Source organism: Tasmannia lanceolata, unplaced genomic scaffold (assembly GCF_043159265.1).
Source record: "Tasmannia lanceolata isolate RefF3 unplaced genomic scaffold, GAP_Taslan_0.1 ptg000015l, whole genome shotgun sequence".
In the NCBI taxonomy this organism is placed as follows: Eukaryota; Viridiplantae; Streptophyta; class Magnoliopsida; order Canellales; family Winteraceae; genus Tasmannia; species Tasmannia lanceolata.
The window spans coordinates 8,492,397-8,519,418 of NW_027518692.1; the positions used below are offsets into that span (position 1 = coordinate 8,492,397).

Below are 27,022 nucleotides of genomic sequence, written 5' to 3' on the forward strand. Positions count from 1 at the left end.
ACAGGGTCGGGTTGGGCCAGGTTTTTCAAAACCCTAGCCCAACCCTGGATCCCATTATCTAGGCCCTGACCCGTCCTGACCCAGAGTCAGGGCCAAAGAAACCTCAATCCAATGCCCACGCTGCAGGGCTCAGCCCCTGATTGAGCTGGTCAAAGCCGGGCTGGCCCTGATTGACCCTAGTGCAAAATACCTATTAAGAGTGTCAAAAATAAAATAACCACATATCATATAGAACAAAAATGCCCAAGAAACAGAGGAATGGAACAAAATAAAACAATATGAATTCAACAACATGACGGGCAACAGAGACAATAATAATAATCTAAAGAAACATCAATCCAAGATGATAGAAAACATTAACAAAACAAACATGTACAGATGGTTCAATTCTATAATAGAAAATTTAGGATTGGGCCTGGGGGTCGGGCTGACTTGAAGTATCAACCCTGAACCGGACCCAACCTGAGTCAGGGCCTAAAAAATGAACCCTGCCCCACCCTCAGGGTTGGCAAATCCAGCCCAGGCCCTGTTTGGGCTCTGGGCGGGTTAGGGCTCACAGGACCAAACTTGCACAGTTGCACCCCCTGGTACTTTGGACAATACTACGGTGGGCCGTATACACACATCATATAAAATATCTCTTATTAATACGACCACCCTCAACGTGTTCACAAGGCCTGAAAACACGCACGGGTCCTCCATCTTGCCCCAATTCTTTATTTTCTACACGGAATCCCGTTTTAGAAGTGTTTTCCTAATTTCTCAATCGTCCAACTCTCTCTCAGATCGATCGAGAATTCAAGATCTAATTCATCGCATCCGCTTGAGCAGAGATCGGTAATTTATTACTCTCTCTCTCTCTCTCTCTTGAAATGTTAAGAAATGAATGTAGTTTTTCTGAATATGAATCCTTGAGATTCTTCATAATCATTTTATCAACCATCAATCGATTTTTCCCTTTTCTTTCTTTGTTTTTGTAGTATTCGCCTTGATCAATTATTCCAAACGAAGAGGCGCTTCGGTATAAGATCGATTATTCTCTCTTTTTTCGATTTTGTTTAGTCCACAAGTGAAATTGCATCCTTTTTTCCTTTAAATATGCACTTAATTCCAGTATTTTTCTTTATTTTAGATCTGCAAAAAACAAAAGAAAAAAGAAAAAAAGTATTTAGTCACACTCTATTTTTCTTATCTTAAAGATTCCTGGAATTCCAGTAGTTAAAACTGCAATTTAGGAATATCTTGCTTATATGGAGATGTCTAATTAAGGGATTTAAAGCTAAATCAAGAAGTCAAATGTGATTTTTATGGATAGTAAAAATATGATTATTAACGATTAATCTATAATTTATTCATTTTTAATTCTTGTACTATGGCGTAAAATTTGCTGTATGTTTGTCTATGGTTTCTTGTTATTTTATTTTTCTTGCCATTGCTAGAGCTCTCTATCTTTCAGTTTTGATTACATGATCTCTTCTTCCCCCCTTATAATACTGTAATCTATATGAGTTTGTCTGCCTCATTGAAATTTGTGGGTTTTATTTTAATGGCTCGTCCTTTTTCTTCACCTTGTTATTATTATTCTTATTACTACTGCTATTGCTATTGTTTTTGGGGATCTTCATTTTGCCCCTATCAGGATATTTCCTAAAGCTATTGTCATGCTATTTTCTGAACAAGTGATTCGTTGTAAGCATAGGCTAGATTTATAGATTTGGTTCTTTAATTCTCTATGGTGATTTCTCTGAGTGTTTTGAATCTGATTTTGGAGGATTTTTGTTTGGGAATCGTGAAGAATGATCTATACCTAGATCTATTTCAGACCAAGTGTGTGACCTATATTTCATTTCTTCTAGTTTGGATCTTGAACGAAAAATTGCAAAGGTCTATTGGGGACATCTTGTGACTAAAATTGATTTTCTTTATGGAGATTTGAGCCCTCTGTGAGTTCTTCTACGGTGGAATTTCGTTGCCATTATGGGGATGAGATTTTTTTTTTCCGAAAATAAGGCCTTATGTTTATCCGCCTCTCTCTGGAAGTTGTGTTACAATCTATTTCAGTATTTCCCATTCATTTGACCCCCCTTCCCACAAAATTTTTGTTACAATCTATTTCAGTAATTCCCATTCATTTCATCCCCCTTCCCTCTGTTCATGATCTATCATGGCTGTCTTACATCCCCGTTAAGTTCGATGGAACCAATTACTCCCTTTGGGAATTTCATTTTTGTAGATTCATCGAAGGAAACAGGATGATGGGAATGTTAGATGGATATGAAAACTAGCATATTTCGAAAAGGAAATGATTCTGTGGAAGATAAATAATGCTAAACCCGGACGGAGTTGGCAAGTCGGCTAGTGTCATGGGTTTGCTCCCCATAGACCCGAGTTCGAATCCCCTCGGAGTTGCCTGATGCATGTGGTTTACCGGTGATTGCGTGCATCCATAGGGATTAGTCCTGCCATAAAATGGGTTGGGAATACCCTATGTCATAAAAATTGTTAAAGTCTAAAAGATTAATACTGCCCTTCTCCAACAGCTTAAGCTTTTGGAGAAGTTGGTAAGTTAACATGGTGTTAAAGCCAAAGGTCTCGAGTTCAAACCTCCAATGGTCAGCCCAACTTGGGACCACATGTGCCCCATGTTTGCCAAGTGGGCCACACGTGAGGGGGGAGTGTTAAAGTATAAAAGATTAAATACTGCCCTTCTCCAACAACTTAAGCTTTTGGAGAAGTCGGTAAGTTTCTAACAAAAATAAAAAAGATAAATAATGCTAAGTTATTGCATGGAATCTAAATTTAGTGGAGCACTCTATATACCTGAATCTCGACCATATCAGACATGCAAGGAGCTGTGTGACTATTTACAAAAGATCCATTATTTTTAAATTATTGACAAAAGATCTATTGAGGAGAAGATCTATGGTGGCACCAATTGAGGAGAAGATGAGAGAGCGCCGCTTAAGATGGTTTGTGCATATCTAATGTAGGCCTTTGGATGCTCCGGTTAGAAGAAGTGACGTGCCAAGTTGATGGAGTAAAAAGAAGTAGGGGCAGACTGAAAACAACTTGGGTAGAAACAGTGAGGAAAGACATGTTGGCTAGGAACATAACATGGAACATGACCTTGGATAGGAGAGAATGGAAGAAAATGATCAATGTAGACGAACCCAACTAGTGTCAGGATTAGACTTAGTCAATGTGAGCTGGGTAGATTCTTTCACTTTCTTCATGAAAATTTTCTAAAGGATTCATTAGCCGACCCCAACTAGTTTGGGACAAAGGCTTAGTTGAGTTGAGTAGATTGACAAAAGATCTATCAACATGATGATCAAGCTAGGTTTTTTCAGTAGAGAATGAAATCTCTCAATACTCACAAGGTAATAAGGATATTCAATCCCATTACTCAACTTATGGATTTATGTAGGGAGAAAGATATGCTCTCCCTCTAGACAAAATCTAGCAACACTTATAATGACTTCATGACACTGGAAGAAAGAAATTGCTTCTAAAATTTTTGATGTGCCTTGATCTACAATTTTTGATTTGCCTTGGTCTAGAGTTTGAGACAATATAGTCACTTATAAGCAAGGGAAGGTACCAGACTTATAATCAGCAATGTCTGAGTTGTTGGAGGTCACACCTCATATTCTTACACAAACTAGTGAAACTACTATTGATGTTGGTTTCCCATCCTCTTAGAACATGATGCTTCTCATTGAGCGTGAAGCAACCAAAAGGGCCGTGTCTTAGTTGTTGGAGGTTGAGACTCGTATTTGTACACAGGCTATTGGTGGTGTTGGTCCCCCGTCTTCTCCGAACACAATTTTCCTCCCTGAATTTGACTAGAGCAAGCAAAGGCTACGTGATCCCAATGTCCCATGTCAAGAATGCGAGGAGTATGGACATGTGACTTGTAACTGTAAGAAGCATAATATATGCTCCATTATTTTCAACTTGACCTACTCTCGTTTCCTCCCATATGAGATTTCATTAATGTTACATTCATTGTTGCTTTCTCTGGCTATACTTGGATTTTTTTATGCATTGGAAGTCTGAGGTAACCTCAAATTTTCTTGATTTCTTTATACAGGAGTCAATAAAGTAAAGGAAAACTAAGCTAGCTCATTCGTGTTGATGAAAACCAAATCCAATCAAACATCATAGTTTTGCACTCGGATTCAAGGGGAGTTCTTTCTAATGAATTCAACTCCTCATACAAGAGGAGGGTGTCTTATCTCATAAGACTTTGCCCTCGTACACCTCAACAAAACAGGTAGCAATCCAACCCTGACTAGGCCATGGCTGTGTGATGGGGGGACCATATGTTGTGTAGATGTGTATTCTGGCAGTGATTGATCACCCTAGCAGACTAATGTGCGTAACACACACAGGTTTTGTGAGTTTTCTTGGCCGAGAGCTATGTCACAAATATCGTTCTCGGGAATTTCTCGGCAAGGGAAAATCTCAGGATAGATTATATTTTTGTTTTTTTTCAGGCTTATATCGGGGAAAAACGATAACAATAAAATTATTTAAAATGTATATAGATATATAAAATTTTAAAAATATATATATATATATATATATATATATATATATATAATAAAAATATCATAAAAATATCGGGATAATATCGTGATATTATCGCGATATTTTTATGATGAAAATGAAAATATCGCTATATTTTTAAAATGTCAGGATTATTTCGGGATTTTGTCCTTTTAGCAAAATGTCACGATAAAAACACTATATTTTGAACATAGTGGAGATATTTGTGACATAGGCCGAGAGTGTTGAGAAATGGATAAGGTAGAGAGGAAGAAGAAGAGTGAGGGAGAAGATGAGGGATTCTCCACTAAGGAGTCCTCTGTCCTCCCATGAATATGATGTATATATAGGCCCAAAGTAGGGCAGCGTGGTGCAAATACTGCAATACCCCTCACACATACACGTAGTGACTAAACTACCTTTCAACACACTTCAACAGAGAGGAAACAAGGAGAGTTTTGTAACCTAACTGAAATAATGAAACTTTTCTCCCGTCGACGTAGGCACACTGCTGAGCCACATAAATCTTGTGTTCTTGCTTATGTGTTTGTGTTTCTTGCATCTCTTCTTGTCGTTTGTTGCACCTTGCGTTTGATCCTATATTGAGAGATAGAGATCTCCCGGTTTTCTACAAAGTGGTATCAGAGCGATGAGGTTTTAGGCGATTGCAATGATGTTGAGTTTCAAGTTTGAGGTGGAGAAATTCAATGGGGAAGACAACTTCAACCTATGACAAGCAAGAGTGACATCACCTGTTCACCTCAATCATTATTCTTTAGCATAATTCTTCATTCGATTTTTGTCTATCATGTTTGCACTCTGAAATTCCCGGATAACATTTTCTTTATTCCTTTAATAATGGCCCAAATGTTTTGTTGGCTGTCACTCATAACAAACAAGAATTATCATTATATGTTATGTGTGATTTAACTTACAAGGTAATCCACATTTTTTTCCTTTGAAGTATTAAAATTATATGCACTTAGTATGTCTGCTTATTAATTATTTTTTAAGCAATTTGATGCCATTAGAATCCATCGATTTGCTTTAATAATGATTTGTTGAATGTCTTGTTCTGTAATGTGACTTGGGTTGCATAAGCCTACATGCATTATCTCTTGCTTCTCCTCATCTGCCTGTTCATTGGGTTTCTCTTGAAAAGTTCTCATGCTATTTGCTTGTATCGTAATAACCACGCCTTACTGCTCCTTTTACTAACTCCAGGTGCTCAGTTCCTTTAAAAAAGTAATCTGTTGCTGAATACCTGATACAATTAGTGCCTGACGATTTATAATTGTTGCCATTTGGAAGCATTCACGATGGTAAAAACCTCAACTCATTTCAACTCTTTCTTTACTAAAATTTTACCTGTTATCGCTAAAAAAATAAAAAAAATACTTGTCTTTTCTTCTTATTTAGGGTAATGATTATTGAGAGAGAGAGAGAGAGAGAGAGAGAGAGAGAGAGAGATTATTCTGTTCAATCACTAGATATATGCTAAGATTAGTACAAATATATCAATTCTGTTTATGGAAATATTACCTTTTTCTATTTACATTATCACATGGTTAATGTTACCCATATTGAGGGATCACTAAATTTTAACCTGCATTAAGAGAATAAAACCTACTGGCTTGGGTTCATTGGTGTAACATATAATAAGAGGTCATCCAATCAAGCTAGCATATGGTAAAAATGTATAAATCTGCTCTTCGGTTCTGGAATTTTTTCTTCCCTTTGCAATTTTTTATATTAAATTTATGATAAATTATTTAGATTTAATATGTTATTGGTACTGACTTTCTTTTCCATTTTGGATTTGTGAGTAGGTGGTCCTTGCAGCTTCTATTATAAATAAATCTGGAAAAGGTGAGTTTGCTGCATATTTGCAAGGCATTTGCATGGTTTTCTGTATTCACCCGCTTACCCAATGCCATTTAATCTATATTAGACCTTCATGCTGAGTCTATGGCATGCCTTGGATCGTGTGATGCGTGCTGCAATTTATTACTTATTGACTCTCTCTCTCCCCCTCTCTCTCTCTTGTTATTTAAATCTATAATACCCTTTACATTCATAGGATGATTCTTTCTCTATATCTTATACTGAAATGGTTGGAGGTGTAATTTACTAATTTGGGTCATTTCTTGGAATAAGGTACCCTTTTTATTCATAGTAGGATTGCATGTGACAAAATCTAATTTTAATAAACCCCCTATTTGGTTTTTTAGTGCAGCAGAAGCATTTTCTTAGTCATTCTGATATTGAAATAAAAGTATTTCATAGCATTGTTCTTGACACGGGGAATGATATTTCCCCGCGTTCTGACAGATAAAATCCCCCCCTTAACGTTATTCGTTAAGTTTTAAAGGCAAAGAAAAACATTAAAGGGGGTGAATATATCCTCAAGCAGAGAACCATTCTCACAGAAACTGTTAAAGTGGGGGGAAATATCATTACCCTATTTTATTTGCCTCAACGTCAATTAAAAGAAAGTTTTGTCTTTCTTTATTTCTCCTTGACCAATTATTCTCTTGTATCTAGATGAATTGCAAGCAGTGACTATTTCTGAGAAAATATATTTGCTGAGGAAGTCTAGACTGAAGGGCGCCGGCATCGGCTGCATGTCCCCATCTTTCATTAATGATGGCTGAAAAGTCATATGATGTTGACGTGCAGCCAATAAGCTCTCCCTTTCACCCCATTGTTACAAGGGCGCCCTTCAGTCTAGACTTCCTCATATTTGCTAGCCATTGTATTATTATTAGTTGACGTCATTAAAATTATTCTACTTCACTTTTGTGTACCTCTACTTCTTGAAGCTCTGGTTTCGAGGCAGTTTGTGGAGATGTCTCGTATAAGGATAGAAGGATTGCTTGCCGCATTTCCCAAGTTGGTTGGCATAGGACAACAACACACATATGTTGAGACTGAAAGTGTGCGATATGTCTACCAGCCGATAGAAACTCTGTATTTGTTACTTGTAACAAACAAACAGAGCAACATTCTTGAAGATTTGGAAACCTTGAGACTTCTCTCCAAACTTGTATCCTTTGTAAATTGGTTCACATAATAATGTTTGCGTCCTGAACTTGAGGATAATTAATATAGGAAAATGATATCAGCACAACCATAGTTGGATATTTTCACAAAAAAAAGAAGGTTATTAATCTTCCCAAAAAGCTCTCACGATCCAATTAAAGAAAAAACGACAGCTGGGTTTGTGCAAATATCAAAATACGGTTGTGAAGATAACATTTCCCTTTATACATTGGTTATGTCATTTATCATATTGCTTTATGATGTAAAGACAAACAAAATACTTCCTAAGATACAAATCCCCTCGATAAAATTTCAAAATTAAGTAATGTCTTGTTATCAAAGGGTCCTCTAAAATGGAGGATTAAATAATTTTTTTAACTCTTCCAAATAATCCAGTAGTAGAGACACTCTGTTTATGCAAATGAAAATATTTTTTTATTGCACGGAAGTTGTAGATACATGTGTTTTTCAGTAAAAAATTTTAAAGAAGTTTTTGCTTTCTTGGAATCTTTGATTATTGGAGCAATTGTGGATGTTTTCCATATCCTTGTCTTTTTAGACATTCAGTGTTTTTTTGCTATTTCTTGTGAAATGCATTACTTTTTTCACATTTCAAGATTTCAAAGTTATGCAAAAGTTTTTCATATCTAGAAGCTTTGCAGTAAGTGTTTTATTTAAGTTCATACCTTAACTCCAGTCAGGTTCCTGAGTATACGCTCTCCCTGGATGAAGAGGGCATTTGCAAGATGGCTTTTGAGCTTATTTTTGCTTTCGATGAAGTAATCTCTCTTGGTCACAAAGAAAATGTGACTGTTGCACAAGTTGAGCAATACTGTGAGATGGAAAGTCATGAAGAAAAATTGCATAAGTTGGTAATGCAGAGCAAGATCAACGAAACGAAGGATGTTATGAAGCGTAAAGCAAGTGAGATTGACAAAAGCAAGGTATTTGTTCATATTGCTTTATAAAGCTCCAATGTTCATATTGCTTTATGAAGCGTCCGGTTTTGTTTCCGGCCTTTTCTTTTCGTTTTCTTATGTATTTTACCATCTCGGTATCTTTTCTTTTATGAATTTTTGACCATAAAAAAAAGCTCCAATGTTCTTAGATTGTTTTATAGTTTTATTTTTTCACTGTTTACGCTTGTTCCTCCAATCTGAATTATTTCTGATATGGTTATATGTTGAATTTTGGCAGATTGATAAGAATAAAAATGATAAAGGAGGATTTATGGCTTTGCAGGGAAGAATTGAAAGTAGCTTTAGTGATATGAATATATCTAGCAATGGAGGTGGTTTTGGAAGTGGTTCTGGGTTTGGTTTGAATGCCGATGTGGAATCCTTTCCTAGCAAATCTAAAGGTGTGTGCTTTGTTATATGCATGAATTCCACTGCAGTCTGTGACTGTATAATTTGTCATGAAATAACCGAAGTTACCTAAGTCTTTGAATTTGATGGTGTCATCATCAATATTTACTTACTGCATAATTAGTCTTAACTATAACTGAGATAACCATTATTCAATGACTTAGTGCTCCCTTCGAGGATGGTAGATTTTGGTTCCAACCTTAGTTAGTAATATTGCTTTGGGAAAAATACAGATACACCTCAACTATGGCCAAATTCCACTTCTAACCCCGTGGTTTCAAAGTTACCAAAGACACCCCCTAAACTATCCGTGGGTTTTTAAACGTGACGGAGTGGATGGAGAGGAGGAAATGACTATAATGCCCTCGTCTTCCCCAACTAAAAATTAGGGTTTTCATACCTGGGTTTGATTCAAACCATTGTTTATTTATCAGCACAAAACCTCGATGTAGGGGTTTTCACATCATTATCATGCTGTGCACAGAAACCCTAATATTTTAGATCTTTGTTTTGTTTTATCAGTGTTTTTTTCTTGAAATGTGGGGTTTGATGTAGCCATGGAGTGGAGTTTCATTGTCTGTGGTGGAGGTGGTGACAGTGGTGGCCAGAGGTGGCGCGACGGCCGTGGGAAGTGGCGTAACCCTAATCCCTCTGCAAATGGCTTAAAACCATCGACGAGGGTATTTCTGTCCTCAAAATATTAACAACGGTTTGTTTTAGTCATTCCGGCAGGTTGAACTAACGGACCGTCAACGGAGGGGGTCTACTTTAAAATGTCTGAAAGTTGAGGGGGTGTCTTTGGTACCTTCGATACCACGGGGTTAGAAGCGGTATTTAGCCATAGTTGAGGGGGTGTATCTACATTTTTCTCTATTGCTTTGTTTCATCTGGAATGTATGAAACATTTCGTTTCGTTTCTTAAAATGGAACGAAAACCCAACCAAACAATTTCGTCCAGAAATTTGGTCAGATTTGGTGTTTCCGACTTTCCGTCATGTGTCCAAATTGTAGAAAACCCCAGAAAATGGGTTTTTGCGGTGATATTTTTTCCCTTCGTGCCCCATTTGTGATCATTTTCTAGCCGTTTAAGGGCATTTGAAGTCTTTTAAAATGCAAAACACATCAAAACCCCCTTATTTTCACATTTGAGAATTTTTTTCATTCCTAAAACCCTACCCTGCCCAAGCATGAATTCCATTGGTCCTAGCATCTTTTTTCTGGAACAGCCGAAACACCGGAATGCTACATTCCAGTGAACAAAATGAAACACCCACCAAATCATAATTGATAACTAAGGTTCCAACTGGTAATGGATTTCTCGATTTATGTGAGTAATAAGGGAGAAAAATAATGAACCAATTTCACGGCATTGAGGTAGTTATGATGCTAGTAGATCCTTGACACATGGCTTGCGAATTCTCAGATCCAGTTCCGTATTGTTTGGCTAACTATTATATGCTAGCAACAAAACATTTGGGGGATTGTTAGCTAAGGAGGGGGGCCGTTCAGAATTTCTCATTGCTTTCCATTTTCCATTGCTTTGATGTATCCTATCCAGGCTAAGGAGGGGGTATTGAGAATGGGTTACTGTTGCATTTTTTGATGTATCTAGTCCATTGCTTTGATGTATTCTTATGCCAAGCAAGTTAACCTATTGAAATATTTGATTATCTATACTGTTTTGTTTGAACAAAGATATTATCAGAGGAACTTGTCTGAAGACTATGATTTATATCACCAGGCCGCCCACCTGCATCTGCCACCGCTCCTCCGAAAGGACTTGGTATGCAACTTGGTAAAACCCAAAGAACAAACCAATTCTTGGAATCTTTAAAAGCTGAAGGTGAAGTTATTCTTGAGGATGTTCAACCAACTGCTGTTCATTCGAGGTCATCCATTCCACCAACGGATCCCATTACATTGACAACTGAGGAAAGGCTTAATGTAACACTCAAGCAAGATGGTGGGCTTAGCAACTTTGATGTTCAAGGTACCCTTTCGCTCCAAATTCTGAACCAAGAAGACGGGCTCATTCAAGTTCAGGTTCTCTCTCTCTCTCTCTCTCTCCATATGGGTGCATGGAATCTACACAAGCTCATTGATGAACACTAATTGTGGCATATGAGTTGGGTTTGTTTTGTTCTCAACCATCCAAAATTAATTTCACGATACAAAGAGACTATTGAAGTCCAAAAATATAATAAGAAAATCTCATGAATGGGAAGAAGGGGTTGATCTAACATTGCTGGTTTCATTCAAAGTCCTTATAAAGTAACATCTTAAGTTAGATCTTTGTGTAAGAAGTAAAAATTGGAATAGCAAGAGCTCTAGTTTGGTGATGGAGGATTGATGTCTTTTACTATTATTAATGCCTTTCCATTTATTACTTCTTACTCTTGAACGTTAACTGGATGCTAGTGTGAAGGAAATAGTGTATGTACCTCATTAAAAGTTGATGTTGTTTTTCACTTTTTCTTTCATTGAATCCCTCTGTGTAATATTAGTATTTATGACATAACTAATCATCTGTTTAAATTCAATGAATGGTTGCATTATCCGTAATTATTTCAAGAAGATATATAAGAAATAGTTAATGCCAGAAAGAAATAGTCTGATATTGTTTTTGGTAACACAGTTTGGCTAACTAGTGTGAAAGTTCCAGTTACTCCAAAAGCTTAAGCTGTTGGAGAAGGCGTTATTTATTATTTTGTACTTTAACAACTAGTACATGCTGCACACTTGTAAGTTGTATGATGGCCAGATCCTCTATCTGGCTGGTGATAAATAAGCCCATTGCCTCTGGATTCAATTGTGATTGGATGGTCCTAATCCATTTTTATAAGTTGTTGCTAACGTGCACATATCTCTACATGTTTTGATGAAATATCACTATTGTAATTCATCTTATTTGCAGATTGAAACTGGTGGAAATCCCGATGTCCTCTTCAAAACCCACCCTAACATTAACAGAGAATTATTTTCCAATGAAAACATTCTTGGCCTGAAGGATCCTAACAGGCCTTTTCCCACTGGCCAAACTAGTGATGCAACGGGTGTTGGTCTTCTGAAGTGGAGAATGCAGAGCACGGATGAGTCTATTGTGCCATTGACCAGTAGGTTTCAGAGTCTTGTTACAATTATTCCCAGCTATTTTATTTTTGTTCTTATCTCCGACATTTTAATAATGTTCTCATATATTTGCAGTCAACTGCTGGCCCTCTGTTTCTGGAAATGAGACCTACGTCAACATTGAATATGAATCTTCAGGGATGTTTGACCTACAAAATGTCGTGATCTCAGTACCACTTCCTGCACTTAGAGATCCACCAAATGTTCAGCAGATTGATGGGGAATGGAGGTGAATGCTTCCAATGCATTATTTCTTGTGATTTTTTTCCCCTGTACTAGTTAGGTTTTCAACATATTTGAATCATTTTAAAGTTTATGAATCCAGTCTGACTAGCTTAACTCATGAAACAAGGTTGCAGTTGTTTTCTTTTTTAGGGCGATGATAAATTCACACCGCCTGTAGGATAATTTGTACCCCTTTAAAGGAGGGTATGTGGCAGATTTTAACGATTTTAAACGTCAATTCACGTTAAAGGGGTGGGAATTATCCTACAGGGGGTGCGAGTTTAACATTGCCCCTTTTTTTTATGATGCTTCGGAAATTCTATTGTTAATTCTGCTAATTTGTTTATTCATCAGCAATGAGTTCAACTAATGTATAAAATTTTAAGAAACAAAATAGATCTGTATGTTATGTCTGCTATAATCCTTCTTGTTATGAGTTATAAACACAAATAACTGCTATGTGACTCATACCAACAGGAAACAAGGTTTTATTTACACCAGTAAAGTCATCAGTCCTGGGCAGTCCTTTTTTTGTACTGTACTTTGCCTTTCCGCCACATGCTTTGGATCTCCTTGAACAAAATTCTGAGCATTTAAGGACACTGACATATAAAAATAAGCCAGTCAAGATTTCATTAACAGATAGTATAAAACTAGCTCCAAGTTCTTCTTCTCTTTCCTGTCAATGCCATGGGTATTCAACACCTGACACTTTTTCCTTGCAGGTATGACTCAAGAAGATCTGTTATGGAGTGGTCCATCCTTCTTATTGATAGCTCCAATCGCAGGTCAGTGACTGCTCGAGTGCTGAACAAACCTCATCTCTTGTAGCTATTTTATTTGATATCTCTAACCACATTAAAATGACTTGTAAACCTTGATTTGCTGCCATTGAATCCTTGCCAGTGGGTCAATGGAGTTTGTTGTTCCTCCAGCAGATTCGTCAGTGTTCTTCCCTATCAATGTTAGATTTACTGCTGCAAGGACATTCAGTGATGTAAAGGTTCGTAAAAATTTTGCTTCAGTCTATATTTTTTGGTAATTTACTTTTCTCTCTCGCTATTTTTTAGTAGTTTTTGAAGCATGGTTATCAGAGCACTCTTTAAAGTTGGGTCTCAGAGTCTTTAATACCTTTTTTTTTTTTTTTTGAAAATTGACATTAATATCTGTAAATCGTACTTTTTTTTTTGAAAGTAGACATATTTTCATTGATACTAAGATTACGTTGGGGACCAGGAGTCCCGTCCTGTATTACAAAGTATTAGAAAGACTGGCCTGGGCATACCCTGGGCCAGGAAATATTAAAGATAAACATTAAGACAAACAACAAAATAAAATAACTGGGACATATTTTCCTTCATCATGCCAGTGTCGAAATGTATGCTTGAGCCTCCAAGGGCACTTCTCAGTACCATGCTCTTTCATCAATCATTTTTACAAGCTAACCTCCAATTTGTCCTATTAACACTGTTACTAACAAAACACCAGGGTTTCAACACTTCTATTATAAGAGATCCAGACAAAAAGCCAGTCTAAGCGAAAGACGGTCTCTCCAGCCTAAAGTGGTCGAAATATAGCCCATCTGGATACAGACAATTTATAGGAGAGATACTTTTGCTACCCATAACAAGAAAAGAGATACTTTTGCTATCTAGTTATGGCAGCTTTACCCTGGAAGACCACAAATGCTACACCCCTAAGAATTGTTCTCCCAACCTTCTGTGGGGCAAGAACAGCCTCCAGGGAAGGATTGCACCCAAAGCGAATGTCCCTAAGTCTCTCAAGCCAAGGGGAATCAACTTCCAAGCAAATGCTCCACAGCTTCCATTTAAGCTTAAAGCCTAGAATGGCCACATATATTGAAACATAATGGAGACATTCATCGCGTTCTTCGCTAACTTGCAACCTCCATAAAACTAAGATCCACTTTCCTTAAAAACTAACTCTCTACCGGAGGAGGCCAGAAGATTTTTCTTTTAGGGTTCACAACCCTCGGCCCCCTTAACTTCAACCTGCTTCCCAGACTTCTGTTCAGGACAGACCTCCCTTTTTTCCTTCAAATCTCTTATCGCCATTGTCATAAACATTTTTTTTGTAGCTTCAAGGTCATCGTCATAACCTATCCCAAAGATGTCTCCTATAGCCAGTATCTCATCATACTCCTCAGAAGAATAACCATTACTTTCTACTCCCCCTTAGCATTCTTCAATCATTTTGCCTTTTATCTTTATCTTCTTCATCCCTTCCCATCCGTTCTCGAATTTACTGACTTACTTCCTTGTCTAACGAATCCCGAGATTCTTTAGATTCCTCTACAGAAATTGCTACTAGTTTTTCTAACCTCTCTATCTCAGCCTCTTTCTCCTCTTCCCACCGTCGTCGACGAGTCCTTCTTTCCTCTTCTAAAGCTTCCTTAAAATGAGGGAGCTTATAGATCTGAACATATACATTCTTCGGATCTGTGGACCCTGATACTTTTTTGAGCTCCTCCATATTCTCCCTTGCATCCTTTTTGAATTGCTTCCATTGCTTCTTCCAAATCCCCATCTAGATTTCTCTCGGAGTGGGAAATTCCTCCGAAGCCATCTTCTCATCATACTCCAACTCCTTAAGAAGTTTAAGGTCCTCAACGACAAAGGAGGGTGGTCTTCCTCTTCCTGACCTTGGATCCTTCTTCATCCAGCATATTAGGGGAAATCGGTTTATCAAAATCTTTCAAGAGTAGTTTAACTTTGGATGCTAAATCTTTCTTACAGCTTTCTTCTTTCTTAAGATGACCCAGAAGTCTCCTTTTAAAAAGGGAAAGACCGCCCCTAGTGGCTAATAAATGTGGTTCGAAGCGCGCGCCTCTACCAGCTTGACCGACTTTTCCAACACGGTTTGAGTTACTTATTCGAGGGGTATTGACACGAATCCCACTGTCCTGACATTTATAAGATTTCAATCCCCTTGACCTTCCTTTGTTCCTTTTGTTTCCATTGAAAAAATGATTTTTAAATTTAATAGCTTTCCCATCTACCGCTGGCTGCAGATTGGAACTGTTGAAGAGTGTGGAGAAGAAGAGAGTGAGAGAAGATTGTTGTGAGGGAGAGCTCCCCCTCACTAATGTATTTATATAAAGAGAGAACATATAAAATGACCACTATGCCCTTAAGGCTACTACATACACTTCTAACTCTCCCCTTCAAGCTGGAATGTAGATATTGTACATTCCAAGCTTGTTGCAATTGTCATTCAATTTAGCAATACTTAAGGGCTTAGTGGAAATATCTCCCAGCTGGTCCATGGATCGAGTGAAGGAAACATGAATTTCACCTCTATATCTATTCTCAACTTCTATGTGCTTGGTTCTCTCATGAAAGACAGGATTGGTGGCTATATAAATTGTAGCTTTATTATCATAATAAAGCTGAGCTGGAGAGGATGGAGGAAAGCCAATCTCTAATAGGAGAGAATGCAACCAAATAAGCTCATCACTGGTATGTGAAATGGCTCGGTACTCTGCTTCGACACTGGACTTTGAAACTATGTCTTGTTTTTTACTCTTCCATGACATTAAATTGACTCCAACAAAGGTACAATATCCAGTGGTGGATCTTCTATCTGCAGGAGATCTTGCCCGATCTGCATCACATAAGCCTTCCACCTTGATATGTCCTTGCTTCTTGAATAGGAGGCCTTTACTTAGTGCTCCTTTCAAGTAATGAAGAATCTAAATCACTGCTGCCCAGTGTGAGGTACGTGGAGAGCTCATATGTTGGCTGACAACACCAACAACAAATGAGATATTTGGACGAGTGACTGTGAGATATATGAGCTTACCCACTAGCCTCCTGTATCGGCCAGGGTCCTCTAATAAATCTCCTTCTGGAAGGAGTTTCCCATTTGGGTCCATGGGAACAGAAATATGTTTTACTCCGAGATGACCTGTTTCCTCAAGAAGATCCATCACATATTTCCTCTGTGAGAGAGAAACAATTCTAGTAAAATATGCAACCTCAATACTAAGAAAATACCTAAGACGACCCAGGTCTTTGGTTGAAAATTCTTTCTGTAAGGTCTTCAGTTTTTGTATCCCCACGGAATCACTGCCTGTAATGATAGTGTCATCAACAAATACTATCAATAGCATACAACTAGCGGCAGAATGATAACTGAAAACTGAGTGATCCACTGCACATTGTTTCATGCCAAACCGCATGATAGCATCGCTAAACCTTCCAAACCAAGCTTTGGGAGACTGCTTGAGGCCATATATAGATTTCCTCAACTGACAGACATCTCCCCCTGAGCAACATACCCAGGAGGTTGCTCCATATACACCTCCTCAGTAAGATCACCATGTAAGAACGCATTCTTGACATCTAATTGGTGCAAATGCCACCCTTGGTTGACAGCAAGAGAGATGAGAACCCGAACAGAAGGAATCTTAGCAACAAGGGAGAAGGTCTCATTATAATCAACTCCAAAGTTCTGTGTATAACCTTTGGCAACCAATCGCGCCTTAAGGCGCTCAACCGTGCCGTCAGGTAAATATTTCACTGCATAAATCCAGCGGCAGCCCACTGGGCGAGCCCCAGGAGGAAGAGGAGCAAGATCCCAGGTATGATTGGCATGAAGGGCCTCCATCTCTAGATCCATAGCCGCCCGCCAACCCGGATGGTCAAGAGCAGCTGTCAAAGACTAACGGCAATGAGACAGAAGACAAGGAAGAGACAAAACCTCTAAATAGAGGGGTGAGAGAACCATAAGAAATAACAGAGGAAATGAGATTAGCAGTACTGTAAGAACGAGTACGAGAAGCGATGGGAGAGTCTGTAGTAACTGTATGAGAGGGAAGAATAGGTACCTGAGAGGAGGAAGATGTGATCTTTGGCTGAGAAGAAGAAGGCACATGCTGAGGAAGATGGGCTCCAGACTTTGGTCGGCGCTGATATGTCTTCGTAATAACGTGATGGACAGCCGTAGAGCCGATACCGAGGAAGAGGGCTCACACACAGTGGTGGTCCCATCAACCTGCAAAGGAGAAGAAGGAATAGGATTGGGGAGGACGACACGAGGTAGAGGAACATGCGAATCAGGAATGGCGGAACGGTCAATCTGAGAATTGTCAAAGTAAGAGGTGGACTCGAAAAAGGTGACATCGGTAGACACAAATGACCGACGCAACGAGGACGATAGTAGCGATAACCTTTCTGAGGCCGAGAGTACCTAAGAAAGATGCGTCGTTCTGTCCAAGGATCCAACTTATCGAAGCCTGGACCAAGGTTCTGGACAAATCACACACAACTAAAGATCCAAGGTGTTAGAGGGAAAGGGTCATGATGAGGGCGCAAGATGGCAAAGGGAGAGGAGCCAGCAAGGACCGAAGAGGGAAGCCTGTTGGCGAGGTAGTATGCCGTGAGGATAGCATCGCCCCAATAAGATTTGGGGACCCGCATCTGAATAAGGAGAGTACGGGCCCCATCAAGTAAAGAGCACATCTTCCTTTCAGCTACACCATTTTGTTGGGAAGTGTGAGCGCAAGAAGATTGGTGGACAATGCCATAGGTGGAAAGAAATTCCTGAAAGCCATTGGTTGTGGAGAAATATTCCTTAGCGTTGTCAATGCGCAAACATTTTAGGGTACGTTGAAACTGATTTGTAACTTCAGCATGAAAAAGGCAAAAAGTAGAGAAAACCTCAGACCTATATTTAAGCAAATAAACCCAAGTCATGCGAGAAAAATCATCAATAAAGACAACAAAATATTTATAGCAAAAAATAGAGGTAGTCCACGCGGCACCCCATACATCAGAATGCACTACATCAAAAGGGTGCGAGACCCTACTAACATGCCTAGATGGAAATGACACACGATGGTGTTTTTCTAGTTCACAGGCCTCAGACTGAAATGGCGGAACAGGAGAGGAAATAATAGAAGTGCATCGTAGACGCTCAAGACATGGATGGCCAAGATGGCAGTGCCACTGATAGGCATTGATGGAACTGTGCAAAATGGTGCGAGAAGGGCCACAGTATAGACGGTATACTCCACTCACCTCACGGCCCGAGCCAATCGTCTTTCTAGTCAAAAGATCCTGAAATAGATAAGACGGATAAAATGAGACGGAGCAATTAAGATGTTTAGTAAGCTGGCTAACTGGAAGTAAGCTAAAAGGAGATTTTGGAATACATAAGACAGAAGATAGGGTAAGGCCAGGACAGGGAGAGGTGGTACTAATACCAGAGATGAGAGTAGTACTTCCATCAGCAAGGGTAATAAACTGAGAGGAAAGAAGGCAAAAAGAACGAAGAGATGAAGAAGTACCTGTTGTGTGGTTCGAGGCTCCAGAATCAATGATCCAGGAGCTCGAGCTATTGAGAAGAGAAGCAGGGGAGCTACCTGGCTGAGCAAACCCGGCACTTGGAGGGTGACTGGCTAGTCGGAGGCGCTGAAACTCATCGTAGTCAACGCGAGAAAGAAATACACCATCAGGAGGCACGACATGGCTGGGCTCAGAGAAGGAGGAAGGGACTGAGTCTGATGCATCAGTAGAGAGATGGGCAGAGCGGCCAAACTGTGTAGCAGGGGGCAGATGACACTCAGGATGTAGAACATAGCTTGTGTCCAGAGAATGGCCCTCCCGTCGGCAATGAGAACAATAGGGACGAGGGCGACCACTAGTACTTCGACCACCAGTAAAATCTCTGCCAGAGCCACGACCACCACGGCCGCATCCAAAAGTGCCACCTCCATGGGAAGCATGATCGCGAGCACTAAAGGCCGTTGTCGCAGAGCCATCAAAGGACGGAGTGGGCAGAGAAGAACCAACTATGCACTGCTGAGCCCGTAAGTTGACCTCCTGTAGGGAACGCATAGTCCTGGATCCAAAAATCTGTTGTCAAAGAGGGAGAAACTCATGGCCCAACGTCTGAAGAAAGTGAACCATACGGAGCTGGTCCCTTTGCTGGGCAGCAACGACTAAGTCGGACGTGAGAGGCATGAGAACATCCAATTGCTGACAGGAGAAACTGGCATTGGTACGCAGAAAGAGGGGCGTCACCACGCCGGCGATGCATCCACTGGGAATAGGTGGAACAAATGCGAATTCCAGAAAAGAGAACTGCAGTCTCATCCCATATGCGCTTGGCGGCCGGAAGATGTATCATGGTGCCAGAGATCTAAGGGATCATGCTCTGCCATAAGAGAGCGCGCACCAGATCATCGTCCTCCTCCCATTTCTTATAGGAGGGATCAGTGGAAGCTAGAGGAGGCCTACGGATGATATAGATCTTACGGCGAGCAAGGAGATAAGTTTCAACAGCAACCTTCCAATTGACATAATTGGACCCATCTAGTGGTACTGTAGTCATCGGAGGGAATGAAACATCACAACTAGAGGAAGAAGTGATAGGGGGTGGAGGAGTCAGACCAGTAGAAGGCTGGCCAAGAGAGGGATCCTCAATGACTGGAGAATCCATAGATACACTGATAAAGAACCCCACAAAACCCACGATGGGCCCACGAGAGAGAACGCAGCTCTGATGAAAGAGAAAACGAAGATCAAGACATGGAGGGTCGCACAAGGAGAATTGGAGCCACGGAGAAGAGCATGAAGACCCAAAGGGAAGAATTTAGATCATAATGAAGGAAAAAACTCGGTTGGGAGAGAACCCGGTTGGGAAGGGCAAAGTGGGTATGGGAGAGAGGAAGAGTTTACGGGGGTTTGGGGTGGGGGGGAAGGGTTGGGAGCGGAAGATGGGGGCGGGACAGAGAGAGGGAGATGGAGTCGCGGGGAGGGTTTTTTTTTTTTTTTGGGAGGGGGAGGGAGAGTGGGGAGGAGGGGAAAAGGGGGTTGTGGGTAGGGCTGCAAACGAACTGAGACGGATCAAGAACATGTTTGGGTTCGGCTCATTCGGCTCAGGCTCGTTCGTTTACTAAACGAGCTGAACCCGAGCCCCAAAAATTAGGCTCGTCAAATAAACAAGCCGAACTCGAACTTTGTATAGTTCGGCTTGGACAAGCTCGTGAACTTTTTAGGCTCGGTTCATAAACAAGCCGAGCCGAGCTTTAAAGCTCGGATTATATTCGTTATGTTACTATATACTAAGGGTTTTATTTATTTTTCTTAAATTGCAAATTCTACTAGAACAACACTTGTACTCTTACATGAAAAGGGCATGTTCCGGGCCTTTAGAAATTTGAAAATGTCCACCCTAGCCCTTTAATACGCATCTCCGTTTGTCGCTTCTGACGCATGATCTAAATGTGAAATTTCCCATCTAATCCCTCTCTATCTAATCCCTACCACGCGTATACACCTACCACGTGTACGTGCTCTCTCTCTCTCTCTCTCTCTCCACACTGCCCAAGAAAACCTAGCTCTCTCTCGATTTCTCTTGCCCCGCTCCTTCTGTATCTATTCCACAGCCAACGTCCTCTTTTCTCCTCCCTATCTAGAAGACCAGATGGTCTCTGAGTATTGTCGGCAATGGAAATGATCCCATTTCAGCTGTTAAATTCGGCAAGAGATGCGGTTGGGATTGATGACTTGCCCGCTGTCTTGGAATCCATGATTTCATCATAGTATTCCAATTTCTCTCACCTGCTACTCCTTTTTCCCACTCATTGTTTTTTGTTTCAAAGGGGTTTTGAATATTCTCAAGAGATAGTCGAGCACAGATTCGATGTGTTGGATTTGGACGATATGGTGAAGTTGTTTAAGGAGGTGGGTTTTGATTCTTGCAAGGAAGAGTCGATTTCTACCATGGATTCACACCCCTGTTGAAGAAAGGCAGGGTTTGGGGAGTAGGTCTTCTAGGGTTTCATTTTAGGGTTTTTAGATTTTTCTTTTTTTTTCTATTCCCTTTTTTAGGTTTAATGAAAGAAAATGATATCATGTTCTTGCAAAGTGTTTACTAAACGGGCTGAGCCCGAGCCCAATCAAGCTCGAGCCTGGCTCAGCTCGGCTCATTAAAAGCTCGGCTCGGGCTCATTCGTTTACTAAACGAGCCGAGCCAAGCTCGAGCTTGGTTGAATTTTGGCTAGCCAAGCTCGTGCCCATAGTATTAAGCTCGTCACGAACACGAGTTGATGCTCAAACTGAGCCGAGCCCAACACCCCAAAGTTCGGCTCGGCTCAGCTCGTTTGCAGCCTTAGTTGTGGGAGGGGGAAAGGGGGAGGGGGAATGGGGTCGGGAGAGGGGAGGAATGAGGTCGGGGGTTCTCGGGGAGAGAGAGAGAGGGGCGAGGGGGCTCAGGGAGGAAGAGGTAGGGGCGAGGGGAGAGGCAGAGAGGGAGGCGGGGGGGGGGGGGGGAGATGGATTAGGGTAGGGGAGAAGGGAGGTGGGGAGAAGGGAGGTGGGGAGAAGGTAGGTTGAGGGTGAGCGTTAGGGAGAAAAGGAGGTGGTGAAGATCGTGGTCCTCAATGCGTCCCTAGGGCAACCCTAGGGCTCTGATACCATGTTGAAGACTGTGGAGAAGAAGAGAGTGGGAGAAGATTGTTGTGACGGAGAGCTCCCCCTCACTAATGTATTTATATAAAGAGAGAACATACAAAATGACCACTATGCCCTTAGGGCTACTACATACACTTCTCACAGAAACTGTCAGCAATATCTTTTCTGATGGTTTTTCCCATAATGCTATGTCTCTTAGCCTTTAAGGATTGTTGAATCGCTCCTTTCCCATGTCCGTTTACCTTTCTCTTTCAATGATGATTTCTTACTTTTTAATTTTCCTGACGGCTGTTCCCAAAACAGAAAACAATTCAAAAACCGCAAAGGGCCCATCCAATGGCTCCCTAGCGATGGAATAGACAAATTTACCCTCAGGATTTTCCAGAAGCGGTTCTTTCGTTTCCTTGGAAATATCTTTCTCCAACGACTTTTCATCGGCGACTTTGTTTTCGGGTCCTTTTTTATATGCATAATTATCTGGGGCCGAGGAATCCCCTACCACCGACAAATTCATTAAAGAATTAAACTCCTTGGCTATCGCCTTGACTCCCACCGGATAGATGTTGGAATCTACCTTAAGGTTTATAAATGAGGGTAGGCATTTCCACATCGATGTAAGAATCTTGGCGGATGCAAATTCTAGACAGTGATCATGGCTACCATACAGTTAGGTTTACTTATAATTACATGAGAAAGGGACCAGAAGTCCCCCATGATTACAAGCATGAAAACACCAGAACAAACTCCAGTGTCCAGAAAAGAAAACCTTAAGCAAGGTCAAAAGATGCTATCTATCCAAGTTCCTGGTCATTCCTTAACAAAGCCAATATAACTCCTTTGCGATCTCCAGTAGGGATCTTGAATACCTCTCCATCCTATAATCAACCCAAACAATCCACTCTACCCCATGTATCCCAAACTCAATCAATTTCTTCCAATTAGATAAGACAAAACATACTATACCAAAGGGCTCCCTTCAGCAGTGGCAAGTTAATAAGAGACTCGATAACAGTCGAGCAACTGCATCGTTTAATACACACATCTTGTTCATCTATTAACTCTGAACATGGAAGAATATACATCCCGAGTAGCGAAGAACAAGGTTCCTCAAGCCGACTTTGATGTTCCTTTACTATCTTCCATTTAGCACTACTGATGAAGAAAAAACTGCCGGGACCCTGCTCTTAACAACTTCTGGTAATCAAAAGCCTAGGGAAACTTATCGATAACATCAACCTTCCAAAAGAAGATTGCCTCATACCCCGATAGAACTAAAAGAGTCCTCAAAGTGAGATATCAGTTCTCACTTTTGTCTCGAGATACTTCTCCGACGCAGAAAACTTTTAACCAGAGACTTTTAACTTCAAAAAACATTTAGACACTCTTCAAATTCCACCAAGGACTTTCCACTAAAAGACTGATAGAACCAGAAAAAAGAACGAAAAGAGGACACAAAAGGCCAACCCAAAAAGACATTTACAACGGCAAGAGGATGGAAAGCTTTCTAGTTACTAGGGTCAGAAGACCCATCCTTTTGCTACCCCTGACTCTTGCTTTCTTCCTTTTCCTCCCCTTACCCGAAGACATCCCCTATCGCCAGGAAACCGGCCACACCTCATCCACTACACTAGCATCCTCCTCTACCCGACGGGTCACCAGTTCATCCGGAAGAACTACCTTTACCTTTTCTTTCGCTCTTTTGCTCAGACACCCACCTCTGCCTCATTTTCTCTCTTTCTTCTTCTAAGGCCTTCTGAAAGAACGAGAGCTTGTATTTTGGAACATAGGTTTTGTTGAAACCTCTCGCTCCTGTTAAACAGAAAAATTCCTCTATATTTTTTCTAGCATTTGCCTTGAACTGCTTCCAGTCCTTCTTAAGGATCTCCATTTCTAACTCATTTAGTTTTGGAGACCCTTCATAAGGCCTTTTCTCCTTGACTTCCGGTGGTTTTTTGCTCTCATCTGATGGCTCCTCCCTTTCGACCTTCCTTTTCCGTTTTCTATCTTCTCCGTCATCTTTTCCTGAAGAATTGGGGTTTACCATTAGGCCTTGATAGATGAATGTAAATTTTTCCTTTTCTTCTTCTCTGGAGTTCCCTTCTAAATAGAGATAGACCGCCTTTAATGGCCCGAAGCATCATTAGCTTGTGGTAATGATTTTTTGTGCTTAATCCTTCTTCTCGAGAAGGAGCCTTCTCTTTTACGGCAACTCATCGAATTCTGTACCGAAGGGATACGTTTTCCCTATAAGTGACGCCTTCCCTTGGCCCAATTAAATTAACCCATTAACTTATCGGAGCTCTCATTAGATTTCCTTGAGCCCTTCAAAAGTCCTGTAAATATATCCTTTCCTTTCTATGAAGCGTGTCTAACAGCCTTCAATTGAGAGCCATTTATACTGGCCATTATTGCACTCTGGAAATCCTTTAGGTTGGATTTTCCTTCTTTTCCTAGTTTTCTTTTTTGATTTGACGTTTTCCCTGGTGAAGGATCCGTTCAGCGAGGGATTCCGATTCAAAGCTGAAGAGGACTAGTAATGGGTCAATATGGAAAGGTTTTGGCAATTGAGGCATGTTCCAAAGACTTTTGGCTCTTACCCATATCTCTTCCAGGCTCCGTTTAATGTTAGGCATTGATCCCACCAAGCATCTTCTAAGGGCCAATGATCAATCTTTGATCTGCTTCATTGGTATTCTAATCTCCGGCGGGCCTCTACAGGATCTGATTGAATGGATAGAATCTTCAAAATCTCTTAGAGGGTTCCTTCCTCACGCTCCTTCCTTGCGCCACATCCAACACCTCCGACAAAGGCTGCGACTCCCAAAATTCCTATACCCACATCCTGGGCATTTCCAATCCAACTGGAGGGAGGCAGTGGTGGTCCTCCGGCTCCACTCCCCCCTTGATCCGGGCGCTCTTCTAATATCTTCCTAACCGATTCAAGGAAATGGTTTCCTTGCATTCTTTTCTTCTGAGATCTGATATCAATAGGGATGAAGCAGCTCAGTAGAGCTTTTATTTTTTTAAATGAATGTATTACTTAACTGTTCCAACATCTACAAACACATCTTTCATTTTTGTCAATCCCAATAGGAAATTCCTCTTTTGAAGTGACATTAGAAATGAGCAAAACACAGTATGACCTTATCTTATGACCTCACAAGTGATGACTTCTTTAGGTCGGATGCTGTTTTTTCCCTTTGGTTCCTTCTGTTCTGATGCAAACTCGGAAGGGAATTGTGAAGTCTCAGTAGACTAATTAAGCAAATGAGAATAGAAAACGGGGTTTAATAGTTCCAAGTTCCAACACTGTTCTTATGAAATTCAAGCAGAAAAATAACATGGGCTGAAAGTAGAGGGACTGAATTTACATTTGCAACTGAATATAAATTGTAAACTGGAGATAAAATAAATCAGAAACACAACGACTCAACTCAACTCAACTAAGCCTTTGTCCCAAACTAGTTGGGGTCGGCTAATGAATCCTTCAGAAAATTTTCATGAAGAAGGTGAAAGGATCTACCCGGCTCAAATTGACTAAGTCTAATCCTGACACCAGTTGGGTTTGTCTACATGGATCATTTTCTTCCATTCTATCCTATCCAAGAAACACGACTTAATATGTTTATTCATGAATAAAACTAATGGCTTGGTATGTACTGTTTGCACTACGGTATGTTACTCCAAATAGGAACAAAACTCTATAGGTAGCTTATCAATGGACAAGATACTTTACACTTGGGTGTCCTCTATTGGTCAGTCGTAATTCTAATGTGCCTTAAGCCTCGCATAAATGTTCCTCGTCATCATCATAAACATCATAAACCGTATCTCTAATAAGTTCTTGAAGTGCACTGTTACCTCTTAATGGATTCGTCATTGAAAGAAAATTGCATCTTTCCTGCTTTTGAGATTTGGAATCACTATTCTCTTTTATCAGTGAAACTATTACTTCCACATTATATTTGTAAAATGTCAGTGTTCAAATCAGGTCGGCATGCAATAGAAGTCATTCGTATATTGTTTTACCAATTTAGGTCCTTGCCTCAAGGGTTGGAACTGGTCGTGAAGAGTTTTTGTGGTTCATGGGTAGAAACTTAGCTTCCAAAAATGAACTGGCTTTTGACACAGCTTCTTTTGCAGCCTAGTAACTTGTTCCAACCATGTCGAGAATCCCTGAATTTCTATCCTGAATTCCTCAAAACTTGGTTTCCCTTAAATTATGAGAATTGCCGTGATTAATGCAGTTAAACTTAGGTGTTATGAAAGGAATGTTTCAACATATAGGTACTTTCGCCATGTATTGGTTGTGGCCCATGGGGTCTTATACATATTTGTCTGTGCAGGTTGTTGGTGTGTTGCCGCTGAGAGGTGGGCCCCCTTCAAAGTTTGCTCAAAGAACGCAGCTTGTAACTGAGAACTACCAAGTGGTTTGACCTCTGATGGCTACAGCTCTAAATGGATTAGGGTAGCATTTGTTGCAAAGTTCTCTTTTGGTTATCCTTTTAATGAGGATTCTACTTTCTGCTAGTACATTGAAAGTTTTGAGAGTTCCTGAACTGGATAATCTTGTTGATTTTTTTAAACACAGTAACTTTGCTTCCTTTCTTAATGTGATATGATTAACCATCTTTGGAGATTATGTAATAGAGAAGTTCTCGATTTTTACTGGAATTGAGTGATTATATTTTTACCAACTTATCAATTTTGATCTCATCTTCTCCTGTTCAACAATGGCTGAATCGAAACAGTGGCAACCTAGCTAGGTAGCTAAGAGTAGCATAAATAACATCACAGTAATGGTAAGAATTTTTTTACTAGCTACGCAATTTTGAATTAGATTTTCCTTTTTTTACACAAGTATGGAACGATTACAGCGAGAAAAACCCAGATCAGATCCAAACTCAATCCAATCTTTATCGTATCAGAAAGGGACTCTTCTAATACTTTTATGGGCCCAGGGGATTAGCAATGGTACGTGGAAATTAGTCCAATTCATTGATGAAATTAGATCACTGTGTTTGAATGGGGTCATCTCATTTTCTCTGTTTTTCTAGTTTGAATGGGGTTTCCTCCTTTTCTCTTATTTAAGTGTCAATAAAGTGTCCAATCGTCTTCCCAAATAGGGTGCTTCTAGAGAAATTTTGTCCCTAATGATGTGTCCAATCGTCTTCCCAAATAGGGTGCTTCTAGAGAAATTTTGTCCCTAATGGTGTGTCCAATCGTCTTGCCAGATAGGGTGCTTCTAGAGAATTTTTGTGTGTGGGG

General features: G+C 40.3%; 1 protein-coding gene across 3 annotated transcripts; it reads left to right on the plus strand.

The window, feature by feature from the left end:
- The first annotated feature begins 655 nt into the window (after nucleotides 1-655).
- LOC143845510 (coatomer subunit delta-like) lies at nucleotides 656-26,428 on the plus strand. Of its 3 annotated transcripts, none has more exons than XM_077353886.1 (13): nucleotides 656-837; nucleotides 981-1,021; nucleotides 5,776-5,873; nucleotides 6,381-6,420; nucleotides 7,374-7,597; nucleotides 8,295-8,537; nucleotides 8,791-8,953; nucleotides 10,702-11,003; nucleotides 11,875-12,073; nucleotides 12,165-12,318; nucleotides 13,040-13,102; nucleotides 13,221-13,317; nucleotides 26,101-26,428. In XM_077353886.1, the coding sequence occupies exons 3-13, from the start codon at nucleotides 5,871-5,873 to the stop codon at nucleotides 26,188-26,190; spliced, it is 1,578 nt and encodes a 525-aa protein (XP_077210001.1). In that variant the 5' UTR covers nucleotides 656-837; nucleotides 981-1,021; nucleotides 5,776-5,870; the 3' UTR covers nucleotides 26,191-26,428. The 3 variants fall into 3 exon arrangements, with proteins under 3 accessions (XP_077210001.1, XP_077210003.1, XP_077210002.1); XM_077353888.1 differs by having other exon boundaries at nucleotides 8,836-8,953; XM_077353887.1 differs by lacking the exon at nucleotides 981-1,021.
- Nucleotides 26,429-27,022: the final 594 nt, after the last annotated feature.

Bases quoted from the DNA above. Each gene is read 5' to 3' on its own strand.
- LOC143845510 (XM_077353886.1), top strand. The intron at 6,421-7,373 runs GTGAGTTTGCTG...TACTTCTTGAAG, and splicing joins TATAAATAAATCTGGAAAAG to CTCTGGTTTCGAGGCAGTTT. The intron at 7,598-8,294 runs GTATCCTTTGTA...AACTCCAGTCAG, and splicing joins TGAGACTTCTCTCCAAACTT to GTTCCTGAGTATACGCTCTC.